This window comes from Motacilla alba, chromosome 1 (assembly GCF_015832195.1).
Source record: "Motacilla alba alba isolate MOTALB_02 chromosome 1, Motacilla_alba_V1.0_pri, whole genome shotgun sequence".
In the NCBI taxonomy this organism is placed as follows: Eukaryota; Metazoa; Chordata; class Aves; order Passeriformes; family Motacillidae; genus Motacilla; species Motacilla alba.
The window spans coordinates 25198698-25218550 of record NC_052016.1 but is presented as its reverse complement, the minus strand read 5'-3'; the positions used below and the strand labels follow the sequence as shown (position 1 = coordinate 25218550).

The 19853-nt window shown below is 44.3% G+C and overlaps 1 protein-coding gene across 1 annotated transcript; it reads right to left on the bottom strand.

Moving 5' to 3' along the window:
• Positions 1 to 2260: 2260 nt before the first annotated feature.
• On the bottom strand, positions 2261 to 3514 carry C1H21orf62 (chromosome 1 C21orf62 homolog). Its single transcript, XM_038158445.1, is given in 5 exon segments — positions 2261 to 2670; positions 2673 to 2791; positions 2793 to 2836; positions 2838 to 2867; positions 2870 to 3514. Coding segments are annotated over 5 exon segments (660 nt in total). The 5' UTR covers positions 3143 to 3514; the 3' UTR covers positions 2261 to 2476.
• Positions 3515 to 19853: the final 16339 nt, after the last annotated feature.

The following is a 19853-nucleotide window of genomic DNA, read 5'->3' as shown; positions in this document are numbered from 1 at the left end:
TTCCTGGAAAAAATCCTGCAGTGCTTACTTGGGCACTGGAATAAAATGTCTTTTTCACCAGCCTTATTCAGAACACTACAGTGGCAAAAGTAACTAGAAATTTAATTTGCTCTGTTAGAAAGCCCATGGATTTATTAACCTCATTTCTTCCCAACAAGGCCAGAATACATACATCCTCAGCTACTGCTGCATGGGTGAATTTTTTTACACCGCTGTCATGGTAATGGGGAATTACTGTGATTTCAGCACATTTTTTACCAGAAGGCAGCAGATCTTTGCTGAAGATCATCTAGGTTTCATTTTTCCAGATTTTGGAGAAAGCCTTTGTAACATTTAGAAATCAATATATTTGTGTGTACCAGCTTGTTTGTTTTGTTTGTTTGTTTGTTGAATATATAATACAACATTCTCCTGTGTAGGATTGGTGAGTTGCTAGTTTGTGAAGGCAAGGTTAGTTCTCTTGCAGAGACACCTGGATAAGGGCAGATGACATGAATTATTTGCCTGTGTCTGTAATAGACAGTCATGAGAGGCATCACTGGAAATACGTGTAATTTGGAGAAAAAGGCTTATGGTTTGTTGCCAAGGTAGTGACAAAGGAAATGACGTCTTACAACAGCTGTTTGAATTGTTCTCTGGCTTAGTTAAATGGAGTTCAGTACCCAGCTTGCGAACACCAGTGTGCTTAAATCTATTTGCAATTGCAAATAGACCCCATTAATTCCATTGTTATCACATTGCTGAATTCAGTGGGAAAGCTCACAGTAATGGGGGTTGGGCATCTATTTAAGTCTTTCGAAAAACTAAATTTTGCTTCCTAGCAAAACTGCTCCATCTTTGATTACAGTTATATCAATAGGACTATTTAAAATAGAAATCTTCCCTGGTTCCTCAGAATCTTGATAGCCATTCCCCTAAAAGCACAGAGAATCATGGAATCCCAGATTGGTTTGGGTTGGAAGGACCTTTAAACACCACCCAGTTCAATCCCCTCTGCCATGGGCAAGGACATCTTCCACTAGACCGGGTTGCTCAAAGCACCATCCAGCCTGGCCTTGGACACTCACAGGGATGGGGCAGCCACAGCTTCTCTGGACAGAAGTTTTCTTATATTTTATCTCCGATTCATGTAATCCATTGCTGGCAATGCAAGGCTCTTACAACTTGCTATTTCAAAGCCTTTATTGTACTGGATGGATGGATCCAGCCTTAGTCAAATCTCACAGAATTCAAAACCCGCAGACACAGGCAAGGAGCAGACTTTGGCCTATTTTAATAGTCCTGGTGTATGTTTTTCAGGGAATGACAGACTTTCTCATGCAACACATCTGAAAATTGCCTGCCCGAAGCCTCGTCTCCCTTGTCAGATGAGAGTCACTGTGTGGAGTATTTCTACTCTCTCATATGGGAGAACATGAGCAGTTTGCCATAATCACAAAAGTTGAAGCTCCCACCATTTGGGGAAATTGCGGGTGTCAGCACATCCATCGTGCAGGTGGCACGCTTTCCCTGGAAAAATGTGGATCCACTTAAGTGGTCCAGTGGAGAGTCATCAAGACAGGCAGGGGCTGGCGCATGTGATTGTGAGCAAAGTGTGAGGGAACTGGGCATGCTCAGCCTGGAGAAGGGAAGGCTAAGGTTCATACATGGAAAAAAGCTTGCCAGTGAGGACAAAGCAAGGCAGTGGAACGGTTGCCCAATGAGACTGCAGGCTCCATCCTTGGGAGCTTTCAGGACCCAACTGCTGAGCTACCTGTCTGATCCCAGAAGCAGTCGAGCTGACAGCAGGGGATTGCGTTGAAGATGATGCTGAGGTTGGCTGAGTGCTAGTAACACCCAGGTCCTGAGTTCGATCCCATGTGGGCCATTCGCTTAAGGGTTAAACTTGATGATCCTTGTAGGTCCCTTCCAACCCAGACTATTCTGTGATCTGGAAATAAAGATTATGTGTGAGCTAAGGAAGAAAGGACACATGCAGGCGGATGCAGACCTGTTTCACAGAGGGAAGTCCAATACCTCTGTTTCCTAAATCTCTGAGTGTAATGGGAGTAGTTTGCAGCTTACAAAGCAACCATGAGTTTTCCTGCTGAGCTGCCATCTAACCTGAGTGATTCTCTGGGGGGCTTGGATTCTTTTGCAATGGGAGTTACATGGCATGCCCTTTTCTGTCGAGGCACAACCTGGAAACAAAATTTATCTGCACATTTCAGTTGTCGGCCTAGAATATATAAACAAAAAAAAAATCTGACAATGCTTTGGAAAACAGTTGTTTCACATTTACTTTGTTCTTTAAGAAAGACTTTGCTGAATTATTCTAATGAGTCTCTCACTTCAAACACCTCCTTGTGGAGTTCTCTCACAGTCCCTTAACACATCCTCCTGGACAAACCAGACAAACTTAAAGGCATCTCATCACTCTTAGCAGCCTCCCATGCCTCTCACTACTCCCATGCCTCTCACTACAGTGTTAAATAACTCAGTAAATGAATGTTACAACATAGCTCTCCTTGTCTGAAGTTGAGAAAACATCAGAGTACAGCAGGCCGGGAAAGTGCTTAATGTTACTAGAGACATCCACACTGTATGACTTCAGCAATGAATATCCATTGAGAAGTGAGGTATCCAGAAAAGAAATATGTGAAAGCATTTGCCTGTCTTTGTTATGCAAGCAAGCTCTTCTTTGTCATTGTTGCCGCTGCTGGAGACAGTTAGACTCTGCTCTAGAAATTGTCCCTTGACCTTGTTTATCTGGAGCTTTCAAAGTCCCCAAATGGCCAGATATTCCATTGGGAGGAGTGGTCCCACAGAAGGACAGCTTCAAATTCCACACCTCAACTTGTGAAGTTGAGGACCATCTCCAGCACAGAAAGGTGTCTGTGAACCAATTTGTCAGGTAGCTGTTGTAGGTATTTTTTCCCATGGTAGAAAGCAGCACTGGTTTGCAGTTGCACATCAAGTTTGCCAGGCAGTAATCGCAGTCACGGATAGGCATGGAACAGCTGCAGTTGCAAATTGTGTTTACCTTAGTGAAAATTAGTGTGTAGTTCTTCTCACTTCTCACAAAACTGATGTGTATGCCAAGGAATCTGGCCAAAACGAGAGCCAGACAAATGGAGAAAGCAGGGTAGGCTATTGGCTTCATTAGCACTGGTGCCAAGCTGCCAAGTGTCTCCTCCTTTTACTGAGTGATTTAGATCACTAAGCTTTACCTACTGAGGAAAAGCAATTTCTTTATAATACTAAAGATCTCTCAATGGTTAATATTACTTTGCTTTTCCACTCATTATCTGTCGCATCTATTTAGAGCCATTTCACAGTTCTGCATTAAGGAGAAAGCACAAATACACTGATTTAGAAAACGGATTGTGACTAAAGTTTGGGATTCTTTCTTCATTCTTTTGTTCTAAATGGTTTCATCTGCTTATAAGACAGCTTGGACACATTCTTCTCTATGCAGGCAGCTCTTTGGCCTGGCCTGTGCAGAGGTAAGGACAAGAGTTGTGCAGGACAATTCCTGCTTGTTTCTCCTTTCTGCTTTCTTTGCTTCCAGCCAGACAGGGGTGACAAAGGACCCTGTTCTCCACTTCCCTGAGCAAGGCAGTCTGAGAAAGGCTAGAAGTGATAGTTTTGTTTTACACATGAATTGCTAAGTAACATTGTGATAACCTTTCCTTAAACTAGTGTGGGATAAACTGGGAAAAAGGAGGGAGGGAGGGAGGGAGGAAGAGCAGTTAAGGGAAGAACTATTGCTGGGCACAGCACATATCCTTCTGAGCTATGTGAAGTGGTGATAAAACCTGATTTTGATCCATGGGAAGCTGCATCTGCTCCAGCCTTAGTCTGTAAGTTTTGAGGATCAGAGACCACCTCTCATTATGTCTTGCACAGCAACTACTATAGGATAGATCCAGCCTTGGTCAGTTGCTCTGCCCCCACTTCGTTTACCCTTCCAAAGCAAAATAGCAATTCCACACATACCTATGACAATGGAGCAAGTTTCCATCCCAGCCATAGGCCACCTCAAATAGTTGGGAGCATGTTTGGTGGGATTTTTGGATTCTCAGTTGCCAGCCCTTTGGTTTTCAGAGTGGAGTTGAATTTTACCAGGAGCATCTGTGTTTTCCTGACATATTATTATACGATGGTACAGCCAATGAAGTACAGTGCAATTTCTTAAAAGAAATTATAAAGATGTTGGAAAGTTTGTCTAATTTGATGTAACTGATTCGAAGCACCAAGAAACATTAGAGACAAATTTTGACCAAAGATGACAGGTTCTAGTGAAAGCAGCAGTAGAGCACATGCTGGATAGAATTTAGTCCTTATCATGTAAAAAGACTGATTCACATCCAGATTGTTTGTCTGCAGCACTTCAGAAAACATGGCAATACACCAAGTTTTGTAGACTTCTGTTATTAATATTCTTTTTGTCCGATTCCTGTTCCTGTTTGTTTTCTTATTTCATTGCTGTTTCCAGTAAACTGTTCTTATCTCAACCTGTGAGCTTTGCCTTTTGTGCCTCCAGTTGGAGGTGGGGGGAGGGGAGCATGGGAGGCCTTTTTAGTGGGAGTACTGAAGTGGAGCGTACCATTCCCAAACCATGACAGAAGGATGCAGACATTTAAGTTTTTAAATCAAATATTTAATCTATGTTGTGGAACATACCAGAAATTCCAGTCCAGCTGCTGGCTGATGTTTACCTCCAAAGGTCAGACTCACACAAGCTGTAGCTGTTGCAGTATCATTATTGCTAGAAATGTTTCCACTATCTAAGCATTTAATCAGATTGGAAATCCTATTTCTAGAGCTCCACACTGCTTATTTTCTCAGTCCTTATCTTCTTAGTCCTTTCTCAGTGGCTAACAGTTGTGATAGACCAGAAATCTGTAATATCAACACAGTTTCACAGCTAAATTAAATTATTTGGATTTTTCTGCGTTGGAGGTACTATTTGCAAGAAATCCTAGACAATGTTGACAGCATGAGTTTGGACTGAGTAAAAGAGATTCAAACTCCCACCTGTGCCAAAAGGAGTGATACTGCTTTTTCCACTTACCATTTGAGGACTTAATATTCATCAAACATTAGACTAAAATGCTTTGATGCATCCTCATTAGTTTTAACTCTTTTTTTCTCAGTGCCTGAAGAGTGGAGAACCTTGAAAGTTCTCTACTGGTTTGCAGCCAACCAATCACATTTAGCTTAGCTGATAACATTTGGGCTCCATCCATCTGAATCCAAACAAAAGTCTAAATTCTGGCATTCCAGGAAATTTAAACTCTAGAAATTCATCTATTCTTCTCTGTTCCCTGCAAATCAGAAACATTCCTATCCAGTTCTCAGGATTTAGTTTCTGTGTGGTTTTGGTGAGGGATATGCAAGAAGTTCAGTGTATGTTGCGGGTTATATGTCTGTGAAGTGTCAAAGTCACCTGCAATGCATCTTTTCTTGAGCTAACAACTATCTACAGAAAAATATCCAGTACATGGTTCTTAATCAAACCACATTGCTGTCTCCACTGCTTAAGGCTTGGAAAATTATTTGCTTTAATTTTTAGGGATGGGAGAACTGCCTTCAGTAGGGCTCTTGGAAATACACAGAGCCCTTTTTTGTAATATTACCATTAAGATGAAAGAAAATATGGGATGATTTTCTTGCTTGCTGTAGTTCTGTTCTCCATCATCTCCAAAACTAAAAAGATGAAGTATTTCAGAAAACTGGAGGATATGGTGTGTGTGGTGCTTCTTTCCACCATGGTCACTCTCTGAGCATTACCCACTTCCCTTAACAGAGATAATTTATCTCTTGAACTCACCAAAGTAGTTTTAGACATAACCTATAGAAACACAAAGAATGCAGCAGATTATGCTAAATGTCAATATTTTCTATGCAATTTTCTCAGAAAACTGGTGGGTATACCTTCTTCTCTTCCCTAATTTTTCAGTAAAAATTAGCTGGACTTCCAGTTTAATCAGTATAACTATTCAAAGTCTGAACAATGAACAATGGATTTTACAACTGGCTTCCGTAAGTTATTTGACATGTCTTTATGTAATGTAGCAGGTATAGAAGTTCTGTAAAAATTGTAGAAGCCTTTTTCAGCTTTCTAGTTTACATTAGAAGACTTTTGAACTCAGGAACCCAGGAAACAAGGATAGGATTTCAAATCTGAACTTGTCAAATTATCTGGATGCTCTTCGCTCACTGATGGGTAACCAAAACCTACCTGTCTTTATATATCTATTCTGATGAAAAGAATAACTCCTTTGTCTACAGAAGCTGAAGCTAAGAGGAAGTTGTTTTTTATTTTATTGCCACATAATTGCCCAAGACAGCTGGTTTAGACCATTATTCTTGTCCAGCCTTATACTCAGTGTTCATCAATGCTTGAAAGTGGCTGGAGTAATAAAACTGGTAGCACATTTGCATAACAAAAGTGATTGAAATTTTTAATTATGAGTGAGATTATTAATAAATACATTTTTATTAAAACACAGAACGACTCCATAGCTTAAATGTGGCATGCACTTTTGAAGCACCAAGAAGGGGTCTTGGACTACTGCTGAAGGTCTGGTTTAAACTTTCAATTAAAAGAATCTAGAGCTCTACCAGGCTGCAAGCTGACCTCAAGCAGGAATAATATCAGAAAAAATATCATCTTGGTAAATAATTTTCCTTGTCCAACCCATCAAAAAATAAATTTGTCCAAACAGATGATGGTTTATTCTAACAATGTGGTTTCTCCATGGTGGTATTATTTCTAACATCCCAGACAACCATGGTTCAAATGATGCATGCCCTCCATCAACTGCACTGGTATGTGTTCTAAGTTAGTCTCATACAGTCAGATAAAAATTACTCAGTGTTTTGAAATTATGCCCTGTGATTGTCATGTTTCCTTTTATGAGTTACTGGTCCATTTTTGTTCCAGTGGTAAATTTCAACAAATTCCCTGCCCCTGAGTAGGTAAATTAGAGATAAAGCCTTCATTCCTGCCCTTTCCATCTTTACATGCTCTGGTTTGGGACCTACAATTAGAAATAGAAAAAACAATAGGACAGTAAAACTAGGAGATAAACTGCTGCTGAGCCCTTTCACCACCATCACCCCACCCGGCTGCCCAGAAATGTGGCAAGCACTTAGTGTGTGAGAATGAAGTGAAAAATCTATGTATAAGAACACATTAGTGCCTTGAATAATAATTAGACTGTATTGTGCCCAGGAGGTCTTTTATTATGCCAGGGTAAGCTGTCACCCAAATTCACTGAGCAGTGGTACCATATTGCTACCCCATGGAAATTACTGATAGTCAATCCAAATTTTTCAAACAAGAGTGAGAGTATTTCCCTAGCAGTTACCTGCCAATTAGAGCATTAAAACACTTCAGAAAAGTTTTGGAGTGTGGATTTTGATTTCATTCAACTGAAGATACCTGAGTTCTAGTGTCAGAGGGTAAAGATTCAGCAATTACAAGAGTTCTGATAGAAACTCTGCTACTGCAACAGCTTTCTGGGAAATGGGGAGGTGGAAGTGAGATATGATCGAGATCAAAAGACACTTAAGTGTCCTGAAGATGTTAATTATCAAGACTGATAATTGGTGATTGGCATCATTTTCTTGATTTTCATGTGGCTGAAGTCTGAAGCTACCATTGTTTTCCTCATAGACAACCCTGGGAGTGTTCAAGGCTAGTCTGGACAGGGCTTTGAGCAACCTGATCTAGTGGAAAATGTCCCTGCATAGCACAGAGGGTGGAACGAGACAGGCTGAAAGGTTCTTTCCAACCCAAAATATCCTGTGATTCTATGAAGGGCTGGGTGGAGGAGAGGCAACTGCAGCCCAGAGCTGGGATGGAGGAATGAAGGAGAAACAAGGAATAAGAATCCTTCCTCAACTAGTCAGGAAGCTCTTTATCATGGCAGAATATACAGAAAGAGAACAAAACTGAGCTCCTGGGGCCGGCTTTTTGCTAACTTTACAAGCCTGTTTTGACAAAAAGTAAAAGAAAAGGGAAAACATTTATCTAGAAGAGCCACCCATGCTGCTCCTTCTGAGGTTCCTGATTATTGTGGTGTATATCCAACCCAGTGTTTGTTGTTCAGTAATTAGCTGTTCCTTCCATGCAAGAACTAGCAGAAAACTAGATCCCAGAAGCTACCTGCAGTGCTGGCGTGGGAGGGGTAAGGCCACTGCTGCTTTGCAGCTGGAATCTCTGCAATAGAGAGGGGAGAAGGGAAGCTGCATTCTCCGCTTAGCAACAAGCAAAAATACCAATTATTTTAGGGAAATACTTACTTCTGGAAGCAAAAACCTGCTTCTGAAAAAAACTATTTTTAGTGATCTAAATGTAGTAAATCATTTGTTCGTTTTTTTGTCCCGAGTGGGGGGCCTCTCAAGCAGAAATCAGACTAGATATAAATAGCAGCAGAAAATTATTTGTTTGATTGTTTCAGCCATGCATGGTTTTAGATATGTATCCTCCATCCAGCATGGAAACCCATGGTTTATTACGTGTTATTCCAAAAGTTTTCTAGCACAAGATTCCATCCCTGTTCCTTTTGCTTCACAGGTTTTGACTGCTAAAGGAGATTTTCAGTGTTTATTTAGTAGTAGCATCATTACAGGTTTTTTTAAATCTGCTTTGATAATTCCACTTTTTTTTCCCTCTAATTGCAGGTCTGTGCATTAAGAAAACCGCAAAAAAGCAATAAAAAGCCTTTGACTATTGTGTGAGAATGCTAATGTCACAAGGAAAGTCTATCCTATTCAATGGAAGTTCCAAGCATATAAAATTGATGCCTTCCATTCTTTCTTCAGAAAAAAACTAATTAAACCCCTCATTCATCACTTGTGCTAACATATGCCTATCTGAAAGTGGTGTATAAAACAAAGAGGAGTTTAAATCTTGAGTAATGTACACAGGATGAATAGCAAACCCATCCAATTTAGATAAAAATGGCATTTTAAACTGAGCAGGTGCTAAAATACAAGATTACAGGAACATGCAATGAGTCAGTCCCTGAATAAACCTAATCTGACTAGCTACATAATCTGATCAGAAAGCCCTAGGGAGACTGCGGCCTTAAGTAAAACAAAATGCTGGATTTACTGGTTTTACTCCATGGGAATTTTAGGAATTCTCTAAGTTGGCTGAAAAGGAATTTTGTTTTCAGTCTCTTTGCTTAAACAAATACTGTACTAATTTAGTTAGTCCATAAATAAATTGAGGCAAATAAGTTTGTGATCAAAGTTGAAGTTCTACAGCCTTTCAGGCTGCAGCATGATTCATTCTTGTTGTCAAAAGCTTGAAAATGATATTTGTGTTTGCTTGTGCAGCTGAAGCCTGGGCTACTGGCATTAGGTTGTAGAGGTGGAATGCTCCAGTGTAGTGGAACAGATTCCTTCCCAGCAAGATAAAGATGCGAGATGAAATAGGCAGTACTGTAGCACTGAACTTGAACAACACACTGAGCCTTGAAATGTTTACTGTATGGGTATTTTGATTTTCAGGTGTACACAGACTCCAGGAGAGGCAATTCATCTATAAACACCTCTGTAAAATTCTCAAGCCTGTCCATCCTATGTAGAGCTTCTGTCCACAGCAGAGGCAAACGTTACAGCAGGGAAGGTTGTGACATGGAACTGCAGGGAGGCAGAATAACAGGAGAAAACTCAAGGGAAAGGAGGAAATCTCCTCCTCCCAAAAAATTGGGAGTGGTGATATCTCTCTTTTTCCCCCAGATGAAGGTCAGCCTCGGCAGGTCACAGCCTTATTATTCCCAACCCTGAGAGAGCGGAAAGGAGGCATGTGCAAGAATTTAATTTTCATGCTGTTTCATACATGCAGCCTGCACTTTTCCTAATAAAGAGTAGGGGGCCAGGATGAGTGGCAGGATTTGCTTTGCCAGAACACACCTGGAGCTATTCCAGCCTGCAGGTGTGCACAGTGAACGCTGTCTGGGAAGGCAGACATACACTGACCTGGGTATTCACATTTGAATTGCATCAAGATAAGCATTTACATAAATGAAAAGTGAGAAGGAAGTGTTATAAAGCTTTACCAGCACAGGAGGAGAGAACTGTTTTGCACAGATGTAAGGTAGAATGATTGATGGAGTTGTGCTCCCTGGGATTTAAAGTCCAAGTATTCAAAAAACCCACAAGTCTACATCCATGCATAAAGCATGAGTGTGCAGGCTCACAAATACACAATTGTATTTTCATACAAGAAGTATGTATTTGTAAGGTAAGGTAATTGTAAGGCATACACAGTCAAAGGCCTGTTTATTCATGTGTCCTGAGAAAGGGACACCTTCTGGGAAGCCAGGTGACACAAGGATGGGTGGTCAGCACTGTCCAAAAACCAGAGCTACCTTTGGTGGCTCAAGCTGAGCACTTCAACACTAAAGTACTTACATTTATTTATGTATATATTTTATTTTTAAAGACCTCTTTAAATTTTCTTTTTTGGATGTCAAACCAACTACTCCCTTGGAACAAGGGCACTTACACTGAGTGAATGTTAGGAAATAAAGTTTGACAGCAATTTTGGTTATTTCCCAGTATCCCTTTGTCGTGGTTTGAGAGGAAATGAGTTTTTGGGAGGTGGTAGTAGTCAAACCAATAGGTGCCCAGATGTGGATATTGGCACCTGGTTTGACCATTGAGGATATGGATCCGCCTCTGAGAACACAGGGGTTAAAGCGAGGGCTCCCACGGGAACGCTCTCTCTTGGTTCCGGTGGATGGAAGAGTTCAGACCTCCCCTGCCCAGCTTCGGGCTGGGTGGGGGAGGGGAAAAGGCCACGCGGCCGAGGGAGGTAGGCCGGAGCCATGGGCCGAAGACGGGAGGCGATGGCTTGGATAAGAGTGAGTTCCCCACAGAGACGGAGGGGTGGAGGAACTCAGAGAAGCAGTGGGCAGCCCCCCCTCCTCGGGAGAGAGAGAGTGAAAGAGAGGTGCCAGTGCTATCTTGAACTTGATAGCACCAGCCGGGCCGAGGAAGAGAAGTGGGGGGGGCAATGGGAACCGTGCCCAATGAAGAGTGTGTAGCAGTGTGGGAGTTCAAGCTGAGCAGAGACTGTGATTTTAACCCTTCTGCGGAAGGTGGAAACCTGGCAAATGCTGATCCTCCGGGAGTCGAAGGAGAGAGAGACGGATGAGAGGAAATATAAAAGGTGAGAGAGCGGTGCAAGTGAAGAACGACGGAGAGAAGCTGAGGAAATCCTAGGTGGAGGAGATGATAGAGTGGCTTTTGGCTGGACTCTTTCTTGTATAGCCATGAGCAGAATCTTTCCTGTAATACAGAGACTGCATTTTAGGGGGAGGCGGCGCCAAAGAAGTGATGGTGAGACCCCTCGGCCCCAGGGGGTGAAATATTGGGGGGGACTGGTGTCCCGAACAGGAGGAGGCGGCGCCAAGGAGTGACGTGAGCGGAGACGACAGGTGATGAGTAATGGTGAGACCCCTCGGCCCCAGGGGGTGAAATATTGGGGGGGACTGGTGTCCCAAAACAGTGAGAGACTGTCGTTCTCTTCTGGAACTGGGCATTCTTGAAAGGGAAACCCTAAAAGCAGCTCTGGTCCATGTGCAGTGGTGAGAGCACTGAACATGGAAGGAAGAAGTCACGACGTGCAGTTGTTGAGTGACGGGGATTGGCCTGTGGCACAAGGGGGGGCTCTTCTCTCCTTGATGAAATGAGAGGTGATTGTCGGAAGGGTGGAGATGGACTGTGTTGATTATTTGAAGAGTGTGATGGACGGGATAAAGAACTGAGGTTTTGTGTCATTCTGTGAGAATTGAGTGGGGGGAGGAGGAATGTTTGACAGGTTTCCATTCTGCTCTGTGTGTCCATTTTATAATTGTGTGCTAATAAAGTTTTTTTTTTCCTTTTGTTTGCAAGTGGAGGCCTGCTTTGCTCTGTCTCTGATCACATCTCACAGCAGACACCAGGGGAGGATGGGTTTTCATGGGGGCACTGGCATTGGGCCAGGGTCAAACCGTGACACCCTTCTAATGCCTGGACAAAAGTTCAAGTTAAATATTACATGAAACTAAATATTACCTAGTCCCAAAACATAATGCTGAAAATTACAGTCTATAGTAGCACCTTATTTTCTATTGTTCATATCCTAAATTAGGGGGAAAAAAGAGCAGAAAGTTACGTGATCAAAAAACTGGTATGAAATATTAGTGGTCACTAAGCAGCTGGAGAATGAAACTCTGGAGCAGGGCACCTTGGGGCTGAAAATCTCATCTCTGTTCCCTCAGATAGTGAATGTTGTCATTGCCATTGAGACTCCAGAGCTATATAGAAATAGTATATTTACTTTAGTTTGTCCTTGCTGTATCACTGACTTTATTTATAAATTAAAAGGCAGAATAAAACAGAGGTCCTAGATGCTCTTTCCTTGAGCCTTCTTTTCCAATGCTCTTCTCAAGGCAGTTTTAACTAAATAAAATATCTCAAATTCTGTCAGCTGGAATAATTCCCATGAAAATTCCTGTCCCCTTTTAAGATTTGCCTAAAGGAGTCTTTGCAAAATGGAGCAAAATCACTCCACCATTCCTTGTGGTTATTATTCATAGAACTATTAATTATTACCTTAGGCATACAGATACAGTGTATAAACAATGGCAACACTTGAAAGGCAAACTTTGCAGAATCTGTTACTTCACCTCGATTACAAAGCAACAAATTTGAAACACAAATACCTGCTAGGAAGAGTTACTGGAAAGGGAGAGAAACATCCTCATTCATAAAAATACAAGCTATTAAATGTTTCTCTTATTTACTCCCCTCCTTTAGAGCGAAAACAGTGACTTACTCTTTCTCTGGATGCCGGCAGATGGGTTTGTCCATGCCCAGTTTCCTGCTTGGCTGAACTTCTCAGCTGTAGCTGGGAATGGGGTCAGTCTGCAGAGCAGGCAGCAGTGCCTTCTCTCTCACTCGATGCTGCACTTTTATGTTGTCATGGGCCAGCATTCCATGGCATTCCCCAACAGCCAGCAGGGTGGTCCAAAATCTGCCCTGACCATTAATGCCACCTTGTACCACAATGTCAGGAACAAAGGGCTCGCCTGGAAATGCTTAGATGTGCCAGCCAGCTCCCTGGTCACTCTGGGAGGGGAGATGGAGTGGTTGGCTGGTGACCTGTGTTCACAGGGGGTTGGATAGCCTGCTGTCCAGGGACAGAAGCAGGACCTCTGGCGCTTTACTCACCTCATGGCTCTGTGTGGCCATCCACCTGGGGAGCCCTATGGCTGTCCTCATGGGACATATTCTGCTCTGCCTGCTTCCTTGGGGACTTTGGGTGGAGGTTTAAAACAGATCTTCAGGCAGACTTGGAAAGCCTGCTCAGCCAACTGGAGGGAGTAAATGGAAAACCATAAGAGGAATGGCTGAGGTCACCTGGCTTGCTCAGCTTGGAGGAGACTGTGAGGGGAAACATCATAGCAGTCTGCAGCTTCCTCACAAGAGGGAGCAGAGGAGCAGGCACTGCTCTCTGCTCTCTGTGACCAGGGACAGGACCTGAGGGAATGGTCTGAAGATGTATCAGGGGAGGTTTAGGCTGGATATTAGGAAAAGGTTCTTTCCCCAGAGGGTGGCTGGGCAGGGAACAGGCTCCCCAGGGCAGTGGTCATGGCCTCAAGGCTGCCAGAGCTTAACAAGCATTTGAACAACACTCTCAGGCACAGGGTAGGATTGTTGGAGTGTTCTGTGAAGGGCCAGGAACTGGAAACAATGATCCTTGTGGGTCCCTTCCAACTCAGGATATTCTGTGACTCTATGAAATTTTCAGTCACAGCTTAGCAGAAGCACAACTGGCTCTCAACTGTTAAAACACTCTGTATGCTTCTCCATGATCCACATGGAAAACACCACCTTTGTGGCATGTTCTACATTCCTGTTTTCACAGCAGAGTACCTACTGAATGCCAGAATTTCTGCTGCTAACCTGGGACTAACTGTCCTGAAGAGGCAGTGAGATTATTTGCAAGAACTTGTAAGCAGCTTCACAAGGCAATGCAGTAGGACTACACAAAAAAAAACATGAGGCAATGTGCTGTGGAGCAAAGGCACTCTAGTAGGGCACATGTAAGGAACAAAGACTAAGATTTGCTGTGATTCAAATGAAAAGATATTTGCTGCTTTTTCAAAAATAATGCCTGACCTTGACACACTCCAGGTCCCTCTGGGAACAGCCGATACGGGTACCACGGTAAGAACGTTTGGCCAAAGTCAGGAGGAGTTAGGATGCCATTTGGGGCCTGGACATCCAGGCATGTTCTTTTTCCTATCAAACAGCGCACCTGTCCAAGCCATGGGCTGAAAGCTTTTCCTCAAGAAAGCTGTGGGAAATGGTGTCAACGGCTTTACTAAACTCCAGGTAGACAACATCCACAGCCTTTCACTCACCCATCAAGCAGGTCATCTTGTCACAGAAGCCAGGTTGGTCAAGCAGGACTTGTGTTTCACAGACCCGTGTTGGCTGGGCCTGATCCCTGGTTGTTCTGCATGTGCCACATTATGGCACTCAGTATGATCTGCTCCATCACCTTTCAAGGTACCTGAGACTTTTCTTCATTCTTTCTCTCTAGATTTCCCCAGCCATCCAATAAAGGGGATTCTCCTTAGCCCTCGTTTTGTGGTTAATGTATTTATAGACACATTTTTGTCTCTGTGTTTTATTGTCTTTTACAGCAGTGGCCAGATGGGCTTCCATTCTTTGCGTTTTCTCTCTGCCCCATTACATCCTTGTTGGTTTCCTGACTTGCTGCCCCTTCTTTCACATGTCATAAACTCTTCTTTTTACTCTGAGTTCCAGACAAAGTTCTCCTCCCTCTGGCTATTCTTTCAGCATAGCCTGCTTCTGTGCCTTGAAGATTCCTTATTACAGCACAGCCTTCCTGGGCTCCTCTGCCCTTCAGGACAGCCTCCCAAGGTGTCAGAAAAATTTTGCAAAGCACTTTACAAGGCTGTACAGTTAGCAAAACACCATTCAAACTGCTCTTGTGTTGTAGGAATAATAATTTGTGAAGGATCTCTGGCATTCGGTTGCAAACACCTGTGACAACATTTGATGATTAACTGTGCAATTAGCTCAAAGACAGTAGGTGCCATCTTTTTTGGTTGATGAGGTAAAAACACCCACTCTGAATGTGCAAAGGGTCAGGCCAGTGTGTGTTCCACTGTCCAGTAATACCAGTAGGATGAGAATTAACAGTGAGAATGAACACAGTGATACACACCTCTGGGCATATCCAGCGGACCTGTGTGTTTGTGACAGCTTGCTCTACTGTTTTGAGAGCAGCTTTTGCCTCTGAAGTTAATTTTCTGGGGGAAGTTAATTCAGAATCCCCTCTTAGGAGGTCAAATAAGGGTGCTAATTGTGAATTGGTTAATCCTAGGTACAATCTGACCCAGTTGATAGTACCCAAAAGTTTCTGTGCATCATTTAGTCTCAATTTTGTTTGAAAATTGAATTGCTTGTGGCTGTATCATTTGGTTCATTATTTTGAGTCCCAAATATTGCCAGAGTGCTTGCTGCTGCACCTTCTCTGGTGCTACCTGCAGCCCAAATGTTTTTAATGCTTGCAACAGGTTTGGCTGAATCTGTGAGAGTTCCTTTTTTGTTTGGGTTGCAATCAAAATGTCATCCATGTAGTGATAACAGTACGCCCCTGGAAATTGTTCTTTCACTGAAGAGAACGCCTGTGCAATGTACCAGTGACAGATTGTAGGGCTGTTTTTCATGCCTTGGAGAAGAAGTTGTCACTGATAACGTTGCACTGGTGCAGTGTTATTAATGGAAGGCACTGTAAAAGCAAACTTTGGGGTATCATCTGGGTGCAGAATAGTGAAAAAACAATCCTTCTGGTCCACAATCAGGGTGAACCAGGAGGCAGGTATCATTGTAGGAAAAGGCATACCAGCTTGCAAAGCGCCCATGCTCTCCATTACAGAGTTGATTTTTCTTAGGTCATGGAGCAACCTCCATTTACCAGATTTGTTTTTACAACAAATACAGGGGTGTTCCAAGGGCTCATAGATGGCTCTATGTGTCCTTAAGCTAGCTGTTATTGTACTAATGATTTTAGTGCATCTAGCTTTTCTTTCTCAAGGGGCCACTGTGTGCTGTCCACACAGGCTGAGTTGTAAGCCATTTCAGAGATGGTGTGGGACACCTTACACCCTTTAACACAGTGGCCCCTGTCAAAAATCCATCCCCACCCAGACTCCCCATGCAGACAAAACATCCCTCCCCCTCAGGTTCAGTGGTGCAGCAGTGATGTATGGCCGGATTGTAGCTGTTTGGCCCTCAGGATTTTTGATCAACACAGGATTGCTGCTCAAGCAGCTCTGTGTGGTCCCTCCGAGGCCAGCAACGGCAGATCCCGCAGGTGTAGCAGGCCATGATGGAGGCCATGTGTTGGCAGAGATGATGGTGACGTCTGCCCCTGTGTCAATCATCCCACTCACCTTTATCTGCAAAGGCTTTGCCTTAGGCATCATAACAGTAACCATGTAACCATGTTGGGTCTTTGATCTCCTACAACCTGCATCCAGCTCACCTGGGGCTGTCCTGTTGATCTGAAGCCTTGGCCTCCTTGCTCCCTAGAATCTGTTTTGGGGACAGAAGACTTAAAAGGGATAAGTTGAGAAATTCCGGTTTTTTTCAGGTATAGTCATTGGGTGGAGTAGGGGTGGAAACCATTGCATGTATTTGTCCAGTAAAATCTGCATCAACAACGCCAGGGTGCACAATGCATCCTTGCATTGTGGTGCTGGACCTTACAATTAACAATGTACTCAATCCTTTCCTGAAAGGCCCCTGAGCCTTGAGAGGGACCTTATGTACCTTTGAGGTACTTAAGGTTACTGTGAGAGAGGTGACCACATCCATTCCAGCTGCTCCTCAAGTCCTTCCTGTGAGCTGATCAGATAGGCTTGTACTGGAAGGTGGGAAATTACTTGTGTTGTCATGCGATTCCTGTTTGTACATACCTTGGTCGCATGGCAGGCCCTTCTACATTGGCTGCAGCTTGCATTTGCTCCCTTCTGTCCTTAAAATGACCCCTGTGGAAAGGACTTCTGGGGACAGTTTACCTTCATGTGGCCTTCTTGTCCACACCTGTAGCAATGAGGTGTTATCCTTACAGTGACTGTTATGGAATCTGCTAACATATTCATATTATGAGAGTTAGATCCAATCTTAGCACAGGCATTTATCATGTCTTTGAGTGATGGATTTTCATTAGGTAGCAGTTTTATGACCTTTCAGCATCCTCATTGGCATTGTCCTTTGCCAGTTGTAAAATTAGATTATTTCTCACTTCAACATTACCAATTTGCTTTTCCATAGGATCTTGTAATCTCTCTATAAACTGTAGATATAGTTCCTTGACTCCTTGTCTAATTTTGCAATATGTTTGGGTTGGGTTTGTCATGTTAGTTACTTTAAATAGTGCCTGCAGACCCAATTCCTTCACCTGTGCTAGAATTAATGGATGTAGCCTGGCCTGGAGTCTTGTATCTCCCACTGATGGGAGACCCAGAAGTTGAGGGACCCCTGCCCCATAGGATGGGTCCTCTCACAGAACCTTTAGATTTTTTAACTCCTGTTTTTCAGCGCTGCTTTTCCACACCGATTCAAAAGCCATGTATTTGGACAGTTGTAAACATTAGTTTTGCCAGTTGCTTTATATCAAAGGGCATTACCTCCTCAGTGGTTGAGGACATAGCATATTAGCAACTGCAGGAGAACCCAAACCATGTTTGGCCACAAGCTGACACAGTTCAGATAGAACGGGCCATTGAAAAGGAGAATATTTGTCAGAATTAGCTCCATTGCCTCTTATTACAGGATAAGCTCCCAGTAAACCATCCTCGGGCTCCCAAGCTCCCTGACATGACATCAGTGAGTTCTTCCCCGGCGTAGACTCCATGGGTGATAGCAGCAAACTTTATCTTTTGTCAGACACTCACAGGATTGGGCAGGGCTGTCGGCAACAAAATACTGTGGTGTTATCTCAGTCTTCCACAGGGGGATGATAATCCCTTGTGTCCAGCAGACGTGGTGCTGAGGGGACAGGGACTCCGCTTCTGGGTATGGGGTCTGCAGGAGCTCCTGGTGATGTAATTCCCAGACCCACTCATGGAGGAAGGATCAGGGGTGGGGCCATGCCCACTAGAGGCATGGCTGCGTTCCACAGAGGTGGGGCTGGGGGCAGGGCTCCGTCCCCTGACAGAGGCAGGATCAGGGGTGCAGGCACATTCCCCAATGTAGGCACAACCAAGCTCCACAGAGGCATGGGTTTGGAACTGGCCCAGTCAGTCTCCGCAGGGGACAGTTTTGGCGTTTCCACGGTGATGGGAGGTGCGGGCAGCTCCAGTGCAAATGGTGGGAGGGCAGTCCCAGTGGCCACATGGCATGGCACCATGGCCATGGGATTCTTGCCCAGCTTGGAGGTGCAGGGAGGCATCGCAGTGGCCACCACGTGGCCCAGCCCCACTGAGCAGGGAGGCACAGTGTGTCCCCCCAAGGCAGCAGCATTGCTGCTCAACCCGGGACAGCAGCCTCGTGCAGCTGCATGGGGGTCTGGCACCACGCAAATGTCTGCGGTACAGCCACAAGGTAGCTTAGCCCAACGCAACATCTCTCTCTAGGCAAAGAGCATTTCAGCGACAGCAGAGCAGCATAGTTCGCCAGGGCCATGGCGGTCACCATGACTCTACATGGCTGGATTACATAATCCATTTTGCCACCTCCCTGTGCATTTTCGGCAGCCGCAGTGCAGGCAGCCCCCAGATTGCCTTCACCCACTGGGGTTCCCCCACCTCCCAGGGCAGCACTGCCTTCCATGGTCATCTCGCAGCAGCTAGCCGTGGTCCCACTGCAGCAGGGTGTGCTCTCACAGCGGCCGGGGCCAGCGCAGCAGGGCACAGTGAAGCAGCTGCGCTGCTGCCCAGCACGGCATGGCAGCATGGTGTTTCCTTGGGCCTGCCAGACCACCGCCACCCTCCGGGGCTGCACTGCTGGCCAGGGCACTGCCTGCACACGCTGAGGCACCGGCTCTGCACAGGCACTCGCCACCCGCTGGGACCTGGCCATCCCACCCAGCCCAGCCACATGACTGGGCTACTGTGTAATCTTCCATGTGGCACCTGTTCAGCGCTGCACGGCGCTGTGCAGCTGCCTCTCTTGGCACCCAGTCCTCGCTAGGCATCTCGGTGTTTATCTGCATTATTAAATTCAATATAAGTTTCCAAGGTCTTAGGATTTTAACAGCACTTTTGTCACCTTTGTAAGCTGCATCCATTGTATATTTACCAGTCTGTGTCTATGTATGTAGATTTAGTGCATTCTCTTTGGTAGGTTCCAATCCCCAATTTCTAGTCAATAATATTAATTCTAATAAATTCTCTTCTTCAAATTCTATGTCCCATTCCCTTAGAAAGTTACTCCCTACCTGCACCACAGGATGTTCTTCCACGGAGACAGATCATCTCATGTTTTCCAATGGAGTTTTCTTCTATTTAAAAGGGGTATATACCAAGGAAATCTGGATTTTTTTAGCAGCTTTTTGCCACAAAACAGCTCTGGTTGCTGTATAATTTGGGCGGCTCTACACACACGCCTCTGGTTATATCCAGCTCTTTGCTGGTTTGGCGGCTCTCCGTGCTCACCCTTTGATTATTTCTTCAGCTTTCCCAATGTTTTTTTTTCCAGTGACTCTGCGCACACACCGGCCTGTCTTCTCCTGTTGTGCCCACGGGATCTGGGTCAGTCCGATCACGTCAGTGATCATATTACATTTAATAAATCCATGCGTTTCATGGGGTCAGTGGTTG